General features: G+C 32.9%; 1 protein-coding gene across 3 annotated transcripts in view; it reads right to left on the bottom strand.

Moving 5' to 3' along the window:
- LOC111039320 (fat-like cadherin-related tumor suppressor homolog) overlaps window positions 1–16,118 on the bottom strand; it is a 77,194-nt gene that overhangs the window by 10,962 nt on the left and 50,114 nt on the right. For all 3 annotated transcript variants that reach the window (XM_022322782.1, XM_022322783.1, XM_022322784.1), the window contains exons 4-15: window positions 14,368–14,429; window positions 13,426–13,695; window positions 11,433–11,588; window positions 7,888–8,101; window positions 6,303–6,681; window positions 5,550–5,794; window positions 4,626–4,812; window positions 4,275–4,503; window positions 3,235–3,487; window positions 2,467–2,881; window positions 279–546; window positions 50–208 (exon numbers count right to left, since the gene is read on the bottom strand). In XM_022322782.1, the coding sequence (XP_022178474.1) occupies window positions 50–208; window positions 279–546; window positions 2,467–2,881; window positions 3,235–3,487; window positions 4,275–4,503; window positions 4,626–4,812; window positions 5,550–5,794; window positions 6,303–6,681; window positions 7,888–8,101; window positions 11,433–11,588; window positions 13,426–13,695; window positions 14,368–14,429 (2,837 nt within the window). The remainder of the gene's footprint in view (window positions 1–49; window positions 209–278; window positions 547–2,466; window positions 2,882–3,234; window positions 3,488–4,274; window positions 4,504–4,625; window positions 4,813–5,549; window positions 5,795–6,302; window positions 6,682–7,887; window positions 8,102–11,432; window positions 11,589–13,425; window positions 13,696–14,367; window positions 14,430–16,118) is intronic.

Genomic DNA, 16,118 nt, shown 5'->3' with positions numbered 1-16,118 from the left:
ATTAGTAAATACATGTTTTAAAATATATTTTTTTTCATTTTATAATTACCTTTGTAACGAGATCATCTTTTTTTGCGTCAATAGATACAATTGCATAATATGGTAAGTTAACAAACATTGGTGCGTTGTCGTTGATGTCTAAAATAGTTACGTTGATTGGAACATGAGCAACTCTTAGTGACTCACTGTCAGCATCCATGCTTTGAACCTTAATATTTAAAAATACAACACATTAACTAGGTGAATTTACTATTCGTAGTAACTATATTGAAACATACTTGTACAATAATTTGGTAGATTTCCTTAACTTCACGGTCAAAAGCAATTCCTGTTGTGCTAAGTATTCCCGTAGTTGAGCCGATTTGAAAATGACTGCTTGGATTCGAAATGGAGAATAGTAAATGTTCATTAAGATGTGCTCCAATGACGGTGACAGCACACAGAAATCTGACTTTCGTATCGTTTTCCACAATCGTTGCGTAATATATAGGTTTTTGAAACTTGAGACTGGAGTCTTCGCTTCGATACCAACGGACATTGACATTTCTAAGAAGCAAAAAAAAAAAAAAAAACCCCAATAGTTTATTATGACATATTCCAAATACCAAAAATTGATTCAGTGTACTATGCCTGTATAATACATTATACCATTGATTTTCTTATAATAAACAGAATAAGCAACGGAATAGTATTCGACAGCTTGCGACTAAAATTATATTTATATGAATTGTCAAGAGATTTCGCTGTGTCAGTGAACATAATATTATTTTTATCGAAATAACAATTTTCTATTATTATTGTCTATAGTGGTTGAACTTAAGAGATGAACTGGAAGGTGTGCTAAAATCGTGTAGGTAGTTATTGGAAAGCTGTAATTTTCAGGCAGTAAAAATTTGATTTGTAAACTGCACATCAATTATGAAATTACAAATATACACAAAAACTGGTAAAAGTTATTTCTATTTTTGAGAATAGACCTAATAAGAACCTTATACTATGTATATATAAATTATTTATTTGTATGTTACTTGTTTCCTTTTCACGAGACATGATATTTGTTGTTGTCAGTACACAGACTCATATAGGTAATCCGTATTCATTAACATCTTTTTTATATAATTACTTACACTAGTTAACTTACTTACTTAATAGAACCTATCATACATTTCCATAGTAGGAATAGGAGATAGTGGTTTTGAAATGGCTTATAGTTACGAGAGTTAGAAATGATTTCTTGGAAATCTAGAAACGGCCGAAAATTCCGAACGATTATAGCAGTCGTGATTCTAAGAAAACGTTCATCATATTATAATAACGAGATGTGTAATTGGATATAATTGTATTGAATAGTTCTATTTATTAGTCTGTGGTATTTACACGTAGGTATTGTAAAGTTTACCGCAGCGGCAGTTGAAATTCGATGACAAATTATTAAGATAAAGACCATAATACTATCTGTAGAATAACCATAAGCAAAATTAGGTAGTTTTATAGCTATTTAGAACATGTTGAACTGTTCATAATGTTTTGGCGACACCGCGACTATTCTATTAGGTGTTTTTTGGATTTTACAAAACTTATACTGATGACATTATGAATTTAATATGTAACTTAAATAAATTCTAAAATCACTGTGGTATTCAAATATGAGGAATGGTGATTAATATTCACTCACAAGTGACCTATGCAGTGTCTTCCCTTGATGCGCCAAAGTATATAATCCTCAGGGAATGGATGACGTGTTCATCGAAGCGGAAGTGATGAGGCTTGCAAATATATCTCAAGTAAACCAGAAACATTGGTGCAGTCAGGATATTTTGTTTGAATGGGTGAGGGTTAAATTTGTGTAGAAAGTATTTTTGATAGAGATCATTAAAAATATCAAAAAAGTGTCAACTAGCTATTCTTATGCTATGGTGAAGCATATGGACTTCGTGTATTATTTATGACGGCCAACAACTCTACAGCATTGCTGTCCGGTTTATAATAAAACTGATGGCTAATTCATTTAATCTAATATAGTTTTACCGTACGTTTGGCGTGTTGTAACAAAATAATATTTGGAATAATCCGGAATACAGTCCGTATTAATGTGAATAGTGGTGAGTCACAACCGTGTTGTAGTTAAATTGCCTACACAGGACGCCGTGTCATAATAATCTTATTATTGACATACTCAAAATGCATACACAAGGTTAGGTTAGGTTAACAGAGTGAATTGAAAAAGTAATCAACGATTCCAATGGCAGTACAAACGCCGGAACAAAAAAGTTAAAAAGAATTAAAACGAAGGGGTGCACTGATAGTATAAGATATCTATAGGCTTATTAGAAGATATTATGGTATTAAGCGTTTTGTAATAATTGTAAGGGTGCCTCCCTTCACGGAAAAACTGGAGCCGATAAGCGTTTTAATATACCGGACTAAAACTAGTTAACGGTAATGGATATATTTTTAAAATCTTACGATTGGCTGGAGTATTTTCCATCGGTGACGGAAACGGCTAAATTATGAGGACTCGACTTGATGCCCAAATTTGGTTCCTTAACCGTGATAAGTCCTCTATCGGCGTCGATCGTATAAACGTTTGCTTCGTTTCCACCGATAATCGAATACGTCAATTTCGTCTGACCTGGAGAATCTCCATCGGTAGCGTTTAGTTGGACGACTGCCACATTGACATAGGTGGGAATTAACACGGACGCATTGTACTCGTAGCTCGTAAATACTGGCGGACAGTCATTCACGTCCAAAATCGAGATGAATACTTTGGCCAGAACGTCTGAGGTCCGCCTCGGGTTGCCTTGATCGATGACTCTGACGCGGAACGTTATATTCGGCGAAGTCTCGTAGTCCAACAGGGTTGTCGTCCTGATGGCACCTATGAATGACGAATAAACAACACCAATCAACAATCGATAATAATATTCTATTGTAATACATGATTATTATTGATATCGTCGTCTGCAGTGAGTCGCAGTGGCATATTTGAGACTTAATATTTTTACATTTTACAAAAATAAATTAAGAGTTAGATATATATATCACATTTTTTAAAATCCACATATGTCACACAATCCACAGATATATCAATGGATCACAGAGTATCCAACAGCAGACAGTTTGACTTTAATATAGTTTAATGTATTTTTAAAAAGCTGGGGTTTTCTTAATCGTCACTTCTTACTCAAATACACCATCCGTGTCTAGTAGTTACCGTCGTGATTCACTTACCCGTGTTGGAAACAACGTGAAACATTCGGCTCTGTAGAAATTCCACTATTTCGTATTGCAGTAAACCATTCGAACCGGAATCGGCGTCCGAAGCTTTGATTAGCATGGGCAATGTGTCATTGAGAAGGACCAGCGAACCGATGGGCGCAGCTTCACTGATGACACCCTTGTAGCTTGTGTTTATCAGTACGGGTGAATTGTCGTTTCTGTCAAGCACGTGCACCGACACGCGGCAGACAGCTTTCGAACCGGCCTGTAAAGATAGAACAGCGAGGGGGGGATTAAATTTTATTCAGACCTAATTGTATTGAGGTACACATAATTATATACATATATATAAAGAGATAATCGTAACTGTGATAATAATATTGTGATGATATCTCAAAACGTGTTATTCACTTTTGTAAATGTATATAACATATTAATGTGGCTGGTACCGAATTGGTTCCCGAGCCATAACCCCGCATGCCAAATTGGTTCCCGCTTGAAAAAGGTATTTTATTCAGTTGAGCCGAATTGCTTCCAGCAAGCAAAAGCAGGTTAGAACGATTAGACACAATATGTCAAATCAATTAAAATAATTAGAAAACGATAACGGATAAATCCATACAATTAATAAATAAACTGTATTATCCTACTCTGCCAGGGTCATAAATAAGTTAAAACATTTTTTATTTTAAATGCCACGGTGAAAATCGTTATACACCGTGTATTTTTATCTACCAGATCTCGTTTTTGGAGGGCAGGCTAACCTTTATTTTGGTAGTCTATGTCCAATCATCAACAATATATTATAAACAAAACCACATGTAAATTGATTCAGTAGTTTTGGAGAACCTGAACAATTATAGGTGGCTTTGTTTTATACAGATAGTCACGTAATATTCCGAATAAAATATGTTGAAATAAATGCATACAAATATACGATAAAAAGTCAAGCAACTGAAATCGAATTTACATAGATGTACACGAGATAGGTATAGAATTTCGAGCAAGTTAGAATCATAATTAAAACCGTTGTCGTTTCCGAAGCTTATTACCATATTCGTAGCAGTGACGCTCAGGTTGTACACGTGACACGATTCGTAGTCTAATGGCCGTCTGGTGACCAACACCCCAGTGCTGGGATTTACTGCGAACAGGCTGTACGTGTCGCCCTCGACTAGTTCGAACAGCAGAGACGACGTGCTCCTGGCTTGCAGACGTTTGACCACAGTCCCGGACGGTTCGTTCTCGTAAATTTCGGCCGATTCTTCAGGATTGTTGAACCTTTTTTATATTTTGAAAAGAGGGAGAAACGATTTTCGAAAAAACACCGTTAATACATATTATGCGTAGGTATTATATTATAGTACTATTACACGCAGTCGTGGCGGAATAGGTATACTTACTTGGGCGGAGCATTGTCGGCCATGACGACCATTATGTACACGGGTATGGTCGAGTACAGCGGCGGCGATCCCGAGTCCACGGCTTTTACGATCAATGTGTATTCTGACGATACGGACATGTCTAGCTCTTTCATGACGTGCAGTGTGCCCAGCTTACTGTCGATGCTGAACACGTTGCCGATGTTCCCTGCAGTGTTTAAGGTGTTTCGAGGGTTAGATAAATGCAGTCAAGTAGTCGGGATTTCGTTTCGGGGGGAGGGGGTGGTTTTTAATTTTATATTTAAATATTAGATGAGGGGGGCTTTACAGACTTTAACAATTGTAGTCATTAATCGTTGTCGTCATAAAAATAATATTACATAAGAAATAGAACTATATGACAACATATTTTGTAGGAACCTGAATATATTGTAGGTACATAATATTATGTTGCTTGCATAAAAATGGACGGTTGTTTTAACACACAAAACTCCCTCAAGCTACGGCACTAGATAAATGCATCCAACACGAGACGCAGTGCAATATTTATTTTTATTTTTTCATCGGTCCACATCGAATCGGAATTGCGAATTTCATTCTAGTTGACAGGAAAGAGCCCGTCTAGAGTTATATATATATATATATATATATATACACATGTATAATCGAATTTTTTCATCTACTTTTGTGTACACACGCCAGTCTAAAATTCGAGCATTTTTCGTTTTATAAATATTTACAACCGAAACAATATCCGTTTAAATACGAATTCTGATACATATAATGTATTTATTTATTTAATAATAACGTAACGGTTCTGAGCCCGACGCGAAACATATAGTCTGAATACATACGATGACAATATAATGAAAACGATATTGAAATATTTCTTCACTGTGATGGAAAACTCAATATAAAGTTGTGACAATTACTGTAGAAACTTACCGGATATGATTTGATACGATACGGCAGCATTTTCGCCGTGATCTTTGTCCGTGGCCAACAACTGCAGAACACTAGTACCTACGGCGGTGGTTTCAAATACCCGGCCTTGCACGATGTTGGAACTGAATTCGGGCGCGTGATCGTTGCTATCAATCACCGTGATCAAGACGCGCGCAAAGTTCTTTTTTGACGGCGTGCTCTGATCTTTGACCACCACGGTCAGCTCGTGTCTGGCAATGCTTTCTCTGTAAATGTTAAGCTCAATAATGATAATTCGTAGATTGACACCGTTCACGAGGGGTGAACTTTATATTGTTGAAGTATATAAAAACAAATTGTGGCACGAATATTATACATATTATAATGTTTAGTGTAAGAAACGAAAGCTTATATTTGTTAACACGTGATGTTATAATGATAAAGAATGATGCTGATAAATGTTACTATAATTTGACTTTATAGAGAGGAACATTTTAGATTTAAACAGCAGTCTCTCTTAAGGAAAACCTATCAAAACGATGAAAAAAAAAATATGGGAAATATTACGATGAGCCATGCTGTATTCAAATGTTTACTCACATTTGAGTTATTTCACTGCGTTCAGAAAATAGAAATTTTTAAGATTAAAAATAAAAATTTTAAATACTATTTAAACACTTAAACACTATGTTTGTAGTCGAATTTCATTTAAATTAGACTTATATCAAATAGGAGACAGGTACCTAATTATAAGATACGCGTGTATAATATTACCTGTCCAGCGGTTGTTGCACCGACACGACTCCCGACTGGTAGTCGACTGCGAACGATTTCACCGATTTGACGTGCTGTGCGCTGTGTATGCCGTACAACAGCCTCAGGTCCTGGTCGTCGTCGGTGGCCATAAGCCGCACGACTGGCGAACCGATTTCCGCGTTTTCCGTAACGTTCACCTCGTACAGGTCCTGCGAGAACTTCGGTCTGTACTCGTTGATGTCTTTGACGCTGACAAACAGCTGTGTGGCCGTTGTGTACACGCCATCTGTCACAGCCACGGTCAAGTTGTATTCCTTCTGCTTCTCCCAGTCGAGCTGCCGTGCCAGCAACACGTTGCCGTCGTCCTCGATCATGAAATCCGAATTTGGATCACCGCCTTTGAAACAAGAAAGCGCATTGTCATATATTTATATATAAATATTAAATACAATACATACTATACGCAGTGTTGTATGGCGATATTATAATGAAGTTTATTTCGAGCTTACATAAGTATACAAACCAAACAATATTAACCGTATTTTGCGCATCCGTGTGGATGTCTATACGTCGGTCGACTACTAATCGACTGTGAACCAATATTGATGGAAGGAAGATATTGTAGTGCGGTACAGGTACTTAACTAATTATATAATATCGTTTAACGCGTATTCGCGGAAAAATTTTTGGAAATAAGTGTAGGTGTACCTACATACTACGTGTTTATGTTTAATATAAAAACTTTATTAGGAGCTCACATCTTGGTTTATTTTATTTGAATGTAATGAAAAAAGTATTCTTTGTAACTATATTAATAGTATTTTATAAGTTCACAAGTGCATGACTACGTACTGTATTTTAGAAAAAGATTGTAAAACTTTTAACAGCGAAGAAAAATTCAAAGTAATATCCAAAAGTCTTTAATATGGTGAATAATAATATAGGTATGTATAAAAATAATTTCATAATCGTACAGAAAAATAGTTTGTGTCTGACATTTATGAATTAAACGAAGAATTGCACCAAAGTGCTTATAAAAAAAAAAAAACATTTCACAAAGAATTTAAAATACAAACATTAATAAACATTTTATTGTTGTGTTTAGATTCAAGATGAAAAAAAAATAGAATTTTGCTATTGGGAATGGACGCAAAAGACAACTAACACATAAAAAAAATGGTTTCGTTTGTATTTACTTTTCAATATCATAAATATAGATAGTTCTTTATACTCGAACGCGTAATTGTGTTACCGCGCGTTTTGAAGTTGGTATTTCCAAAACATTTCCAGGGCCTTTTTATTGTAATAGAAAGCCACAGAAAAGAAGTACGGATGATTAAGTTGTTTCAGAAATAATAGCACGGTAAGTGAGGTGGTTTAAGTCCTTTCAGGTTAACACATTTCGGGTTTTTGTTGTAGTTATATATTACCCTCAAATATTATTGTCTGACATATTATATTCATTTTACGGTCGTTAAGAGTTGAAGTTAGGCAAATACAAGATTAACAAACATTTGAGCTAGGTAGCTAAATTTAATAGAGGATAATTGCAAGGAACTTGGAGTGATATAAATAATCGATTAATTAATGACGGGTCACTTACTTTCGATCCGGTACCAAAGGTAATCCTGGTCTTTGTCCACAGCATTGATAAGTGCCACAATGTAGCCGACGGTATCGCTTTCTGTAATGTCTACTTTTTGATTCGGATTTTGGATTTCAGGCACGTGTTTAGAGTTCTCGGGTATTTTCAGCACTTCAACGATTACTTTCGCTATGGCACTCATGTTTGGCGACCCGTTGTCGGTGGCTCTTATCTAAATCACGAACAAATTGTCAATTTGATATAGGTAGTAAGTATTATTTTTGTTAAGCGATTCGTATTCGAGGTCATTTCGGTTTTCAATTTTTTTTAAAGTGAAATATGACGACCACCTCGTTAGCACTAATGAGATGTTATAGAAAATAAATAATATGTATCCTACATGTTTAGAGGGGTTACGCGGAGATAGCGTTCATTAACAATATACGAGTCGATTTCTGTGGTTTAAGTAAAAGGGTGTATATTGCATGTTTAAGTATTATGTACCTTTATATTTATTTACTATGTACGTATTTGATATGTGTGAGCACATTATCCACATCGTTGACTTAATATAATAAACGAGACTATCCAATTATAAAAATGTAAAAAAATAAAAAACGATTGTTTTTATCAAAGAGAAGATAATTATTTTTATAAGTAATCTTGTTAAGAAAAAAAATATTTTCCTGGGATTATGTAAAAAGTGGAATAGCTTTTTGAGTACCTATATACCTTTATAGGAATAACAATTGAATTAATCTGTTATAACAATATAAATTATTCATAATACATCTATTATATTAAAATAATAAAATATGATATTATAAATAACATTTCGCATATAAATACTTTTTGAATGGAACATTATACGAGACGGAATATACCATGAAGATTATAACTACAATATTATATATGTCTGTTATTGTTTAGAATATTCACATGAAACTTTGTCACGATTCGTTCAAAATTGAAAAAGTTAAAAACAAACCAGTATTTGTATAGGTACGTAACTTTAAGATCTAGATTACCCGAGCTTTTAATATTTATACTAACTCAGATTTGAATTTAAGCTTAACGTAGTAATATTATATACTGGAAAGAATACACAATACACATATACAGATCATAGAAATAAATGCAAAAAGGCAGTACCTACTACCAAAGTATTAAAAGGTATTGTTAATAAATAATAGTAATCAGTATTTCACACTAAGACTTGAATGGATCGTTTGTCATTTATTCCGTTTTTCTTAGAAAATATTACGTAAGAAAATATTGTTCATCCGATTCTGATATTATACCCAAAATATATTCAATAACTCTTGGAGCCTTATATATTGATATTGTTTGTGGTTTATAATTTGAAATATACTTAAAAGACTTTCGGATAAAACAAAATAAAAACGTCCGAATGACGAAGATTAAAAACAAATCTGCAAGGACTGCGCTGAAGCTAAACGATTTTCGTGATTTAAACCGTATACAGTAGTGTAAAGTGGAATGAATCCAAGATACGGATGAGTTTAGATGTTCGATTCGGAGTAAATAATGATGGTTCGAACGCGTATATGTGTCAAACAAAAAAAGTTCTTTTTTCTCCCGAGGAAAAATGTGTTTGGCTTATACATCGAGATTCCGCATGAAAATAAATTGGATTTTGATGTTTTCATACCAACGAAGACGACCGCGACAACGAATATATATGCATGGAACGAATAATGGTGTAATAAACCAAATGGCATTATAATCAGAATAGTATTAAAGGTATACTCCTCCCTGCCCCGGTACGCATTGGTAAATAAATTAGCATTAGAACGGAAAATGCGGTTTGAGTGAATATATATATATATATATTGTATATAAGTATATATTATAAGTCATTTTTTGCTGGTATATTCAAAACGGAATAATTAATTGGGTTGTCACTTAATACGAAAGAAAAATAATATTACTAAATTATTTCGAAAGGAAAGAATAAATAAATCAATTTTAAACAATAGTTGGTGTTAAAATTGTATAAAAGTTAATATAGGTGCTCGTACAATATATACTGGGTAATTCACCCTCGGTTTTCTTTAAAAATAGTTTTATTCAAATTCAAATTTTTGGAACTTTTGAATAAACTTGATGGCCATATTCCAAATTATTAAAAATTTTAAAGAAATTTAAGGAAAGTCATTATGTGGCTCTACATGAAGGGATCTAAAGAGGGTGATTTTAATTTATAAAAAAAGAAGTTGAAGACATATATTTGGCCATATATCGGACATATTTTTAAAATATATAGGTATAGGTACTATAATTTTTTTTCATATTTTGTGAACCATTTAAGGAGTGACCCAGTGATGCCAACTTACTTTTTATCGAATGATAACCATCCATCTAAATTATTGGAAATAAGCATACATATTATATTACATGTTGTATTTAAAATTTCAAAAATTAGAATTGGAATAGATTCATTGCCTATAAATTAAAGAAAAGTAACCATAAAACCATACCTACTCGAAATTTTTCCTCTCGAAGGAAAATCTATGAATCATTTTTAGTTAATACCTATAAGTAACCATGGCAAGGAAAACCTTACGAAAAATTAGTCAGAAACAAAAAACGTGTATCCAACCCAAAAACGTAGTTATACAAAATGAGGACGAGTATGCTTGGTGAATCATCCTATATATATATATATATATGCCACACGTTAAGATTCTATTAAATAGGATTCTATAACTCGGTGTATCTTTAATATATTGGTATTGCACTAAGTAATTAAATTAGAGGTCTACCTATCTACTATGTTATAGAGGTAAAATATAAATATTAAAATATTTTAGCAGTGCATCAAGTTTGAAACTTAAGCCTCTTAAAAACATTGTACTATCGGTTAATAATAATAGTTCATTGAAAATATGAACTATATTATTTAATAGTTTGTGTCATTCAATTAAAAGGCGGAGTGTAATTAAAAGGGTCAAGTTATGTAGTAAAAAATTAATAGATAAAAAAATAAAATAAAACAAGGAAAATAATTTCTACTATTAGAGTATGTATTTAATTTTTTATTTTGATGATAAAATAAATGATGTTGTTTACTTCCAAATGGTATATTACAGTTAATAGAATGTTATTGATTTTAATGGCTTTGTTAAATGCAATAATGACATCTCGTGGCTTCGTAATATTAATTATGACGTGAATTCACGAAATTACATTACCTACGGGTGTTTAAAGTGGCAGACATAGTTATTAGTTATTACATCGAACTGCACCAATAGATTTTAATGTCATTAAAAATCATAAACTTGTGGAAAAAAATCCTGATAATATTTTATGTCAAATATTAAAATGGATCAATTATATAATGCTATTTCATAATAAACTGTCTTTAAAGGGCTGAATAATAAAAAAAAAAGCCATTGAAAATCGTCTTAGCTAGTACACGTTTTTGAAAAGCAGTAAATAGATTTTTTCCGTTTATACACTCACACAAATAAACCAAATGATTCTTCAATTATTAAAATATCAATTATTATCGGTAGTAGTTTCAAAAAAGTTTTACTCACGTAGAATGAAAAGTCTTGGTTCCCTCGAAACGAGTGGTCTGAATATATTACTCCGGTGTCAGGTTCCACAGAAAATATATCGTCGTATCCTTGTGCAGCTTTCATAGTGTATGTTAACCGAGCATTGTCTCCAGAATCCTTGTCGCTGGCCACAATCTATAGACAATTTTATACACACAAACACGTATAAAAACTGTGGAAACTAATTGCACGTGCCACCGTCGTAGCTGAGATTAAAAAGTATTTATTTAAAATTATTATATGGATGAACACAGATAATTCAGTGATATCTATTAGTATTAGAGCGTAAAGGTCATATTGTTTAAAAAGTACCTATACATATAGGTACAACGATTAATGGTTGGAGGGAGGAGGAGTAAAAAGTTATGTATATTGTATATAAGCGCTTTATTTTGGCAATCACTAAATAGTTTCTAAAATGACTTCTAAAAGTTCACCTACCCATCCTAAAAAAAAAACCCACAATCAATAATATCAAATGGAATATACAGAGTGATTGTTTTTAATGCAAGAAACTTATTTACTGAGACACATTGTGGAAAAATTAAATTGTAAGTTTTTTTTGTTATGCTGTTATTTTTAATCATAAATATTTTTCATTTAGATTTTTTAACGAAAAATATAAATATAACACTGGATTGATATGCAACCCATTTTATTTTATAATTCGTACGGATAGTTTGAGCATTGAATTTGGATTATCTGTAGCAGTACCTAACATGTAACACGTATTTAATAATTATTACATTTTTTTGAGATTTTAACATTTTTCATAATTAATTATTACAAATTACAAACAATCACAATATGGTTAATGTATGTTTTGTTTTTATTCCAAGCCTTATCCGATTTAAAATAATAATTATTATTTTATGGGCGAGACGTTCTTTTCCGAGACACAACATAATATTATATCAAAGGACTATCATTGGGTACATAAAATAAATAAGGTTGAATACCCTAACATATATACATTGTTAATTAGATGAATTTGAAATTCAATTTCGAATAATAATTCGAATCATATATTATGCTATTATGATTACAAACAATATTTCATTGTATTAACATACAATATATATTGTTCTTAAGCAAATGAGTGATTTATGCTGGATCAGCAGCAGTTAACCACAATCGTCAGATGATTTTTTAGTTATTTAAAAATTATTGGTCACCACAAATATTACGGGTGAGACGTGCAGGGCAACTGGGCAATTATATATATTACACGAATGTAATATAATATGCACTCTATTAATATACATCATAATAATCCGATCAAAAATAATAACAAATACTATCATTGAACGAACATTTATCGTACACCATAGCTGTTGCGAATAATTATGAATGTTGGCATAACTTGTGAGGAGGGGGAGGGGGTTGAAGCCTCTGTTGAATTGTTTTGAGAGAGATCTGTTTGAGCAAATGTGTATACATGATATTTTCAACTTAATTTTTGCTTAACAATTTTGAAAATGCGTATATTAATGAGTTATAGTATGTTAATAAATCAACACAAACCGTATTTGACATTGTTATATATAAAATAGCTATAGTTTGAGGGTGACTAATCTCAGTGGGGAAACCGTAATTTTTTTTGGGGATGGTCCAATCAGGAATTTAATTAAAATTACATTTTTGTTCCAACATGCATTTGAATAACATAGTTTAAATTTTGACAGAGCATATTAATTATTATTCATTAAGGAAGTAAAATAAAAAAATTGTTTATTAACAAAGTATACAGTTACATGGGAGAAGTGGAGAGCTTTCTAGGTGTCTATCTCTGTCGTGTGCTACTAGAGCCTGTCCACATAGGTTAGCCTAACCTAAACTTTATTTTAATATTAGTTGCGTCTATACCTAACCTTACATAAAGGGTCTATATAGTTACGCCCATGACAGCGCATATCGATTTCTATCGACAGCGCTGAAATTGTTAAGTTTAAACATATTATGTTTTACTGACCCTGAACAACGCCGGTCCTGCTATGTCATTGGGTCCGAAATACGTCCATGCCTTTTTTTCGAGCAGTTCGTCAATTTCGGCAGTCTCCGCAGTAGCCGAGGTTGTGCTGTTCTCCTGGACCAGCGGCTCTTGCACAGGCTGTGTCTCTGGGATCTTGAACCGGTACGCCTTTTTCAACATTTCCGGGGCGTTGTCGTTTACATCCTCGACCGCGATCACCACACTGGTCGTGGACGAGAGAACGGGCACTCCGTCGTCGATCACCGTTACCTGTCGTAATAAGAACATATGATATTAATATAATTCGATGAAACTGAATCACTCTCGCCGTCGGATTTGAAGAAACAACGTTATGTTATGTTCTGCACAAACATATAAGGCCGCAGACGTCACCCGGAAAAGGTTGGTAATTATAAAGTGATTATAAAGAAGTTTTTATATGAGTCTAAACGGAATTGTTAGTTAAGAGAATTTAAAATTGTTAAATAAAATATATATAATTTTTGTGAATTAAAAAAACTTTTCTTGAAAATAATTAAAACTGCGAACTAAAATATTTTTGGTAAAAAGTGTAAAATTCTGCACAGGCAAGACGATGACATCATAAACAGAATAATAACGCGATTTTGGATAGGGACCTGCTGCGAGTGTTGATGTTGAAATTCGTTGCATAAAACTGGCATAATTTTACGGGTATTTGGGGAGTAGAGAAAGACCTTGTTTGGTTGTTATAAGACTCGAAATGTTATTATCCAAAACAAATACGTCCATTAACGGCATTAACCCAGACATCATAATAATTACACTGCTGCAGAATTCGGCATTCTATGCAAACACTACCAACAAATCGTGTTTTCGTATGTCTTATGATTATTATACAGTATACATTATTATACAGCTGCTCGTACATTCGACATGATAATTATAAACGTATAATATTACCTCCAGTATGTGTTCGGATTCGGTCTCTCTGTCAAGTTTCCGTCCAGTAGTGGTTATGAGACCTGAAAAGAAAAAGTAGAAATTTCTTATCACCGGTTCATTTTTCAAAAACAATTGTATTTTAAAGCCTCCCCATAGCCCCATCCATTTCCCCGTCGTATCATCGTCAGAACTGTAATGGATGCGAATGACGGGTAAATATATAATATATATACACAAAGTATGTTCCCGTCGGTTCGAAACAATAGGCATCAGATCTTCTACCTAAACCTGCGTGATGTTACTATGTCCTTTTGTGCTTTTCTAAATCGCACACGCTATAATTATATCCTTTTCCTTCTTCGTGCGTGTCGTATCCCGTTTATTATTTTACCAGCGAGACACAAATTAGAATTAGTAGGTATATAGTAATTATTTACTGTCGTCCAATTATTATTTAAGTACTCGTCACGTTTAATATACAATACGTATTGTGTACGATACTGCGTGTTATGTGTTCTACGTCAGTACACTATTGTATATAGTTACATTAGGGCTTTTATTTTTAATAAGTTGTGTTTTTTTTTATAGAGTTTTTATAATCTGCGCACAGATGTTGTGCGTCATTTTAAGTTTAAAGAGTGATTACACAAAAAACAACGATAATTCACCATTTACTTTGCAGAATTCCTTTGTCTATATACTCAATATCCATCATAAAATAAGCCGGATTAGTGATAGAACTATAAAATTCATATCCGAATATTTCAATAATATACTTTATTATATATCTGCGAGTAATCGATTTTTTTCCTGTGTAATACGGGTATAACTGCGAAGTCATCGTTTTATGAATGAATAATAGATTAATTGTGGCGAAGCGGTTGTTTTCTGGATATTATGTAAGCTTTATTTTCACTAGAAACGCCAATAAATTATTAACACCGTTAATTAATGTGTATCGAGATCGCTGGAGCTAACTTATCGGCCGAACGGTCGTAAAATATATCAGTGTCTTCTCAAGTTAATATACAAGTATTAAAGCCCTACGATACCCTAAAGACTGTGTGCGTTTATATATATATACCTAATTGTACATACATAATCGATGGTGCGTTTGCATACCATTATTTTGCCAATGTCCAGAGGATAATTTGAATTATGGTAATTGCCGTAATGGTTGTGCTTAAGTTTAAAATAATCGAGTTTAGACGATCATGTTTTGGATTATGTGAAACAATGAATTCAAATTGTTTCAAAATCAATAAACAAACATATAATATATATATATATATATATATATAGGCATACATATATAGGGTAGTCTATCAAACTCTTGCAGCGGAGTTTAATTTAAGGAACTTCTGCAGGTTTCAAGGTGCCCAAATTTAAGCACAACTTTGGATGGAAAATGGTATTTTGTTTAATAATTAAAACTTGTTCAAAATAATCACCAAGGAATATTCATTTTAAACAAAGTGCTAAAAATAATTGGCATAACTTTAGAGAAAAGACACTAAATCGATATCTTTAAAACGTACAATATGTAGGTACATAACTTTATATAGGTTGGCAAAAAAAAAAAGACACACACCACTTTACCAAATGTTCAGGTATTTTTAAATAATGTTTTTTTTCGGGAAGTGTTACAGAAAACTGTATAAATCGAAAACGAACAAAAATAAAATGCGATCTTTTTATCCCCATGCAATAACGATAAATGGTTGGAAAAAAAGAATGAAATTTGACAGGTCATCATTAAAGGAGACTAT

This window comes from Myzus persicae, unplaced genomic scaffold (genome assembly GCF_001856785.1).
Source record: "Myzus persicae strain clone G006 unplaced genomic scaffold, MPER_G0061.0, whole genome shotgun sequence".
Classification (NCBI taxonomy): domain Eukaryota; kingdom Metazoa; phylum Arthropoda; class Insecta; order Hemiptera; family Aphididae; genus Myzus; species Myzus persicae.
Note: the sequence above shows the minus strand (reverse complement) of the source record. Positions and strands in the feature narration are given on the sequence as shown.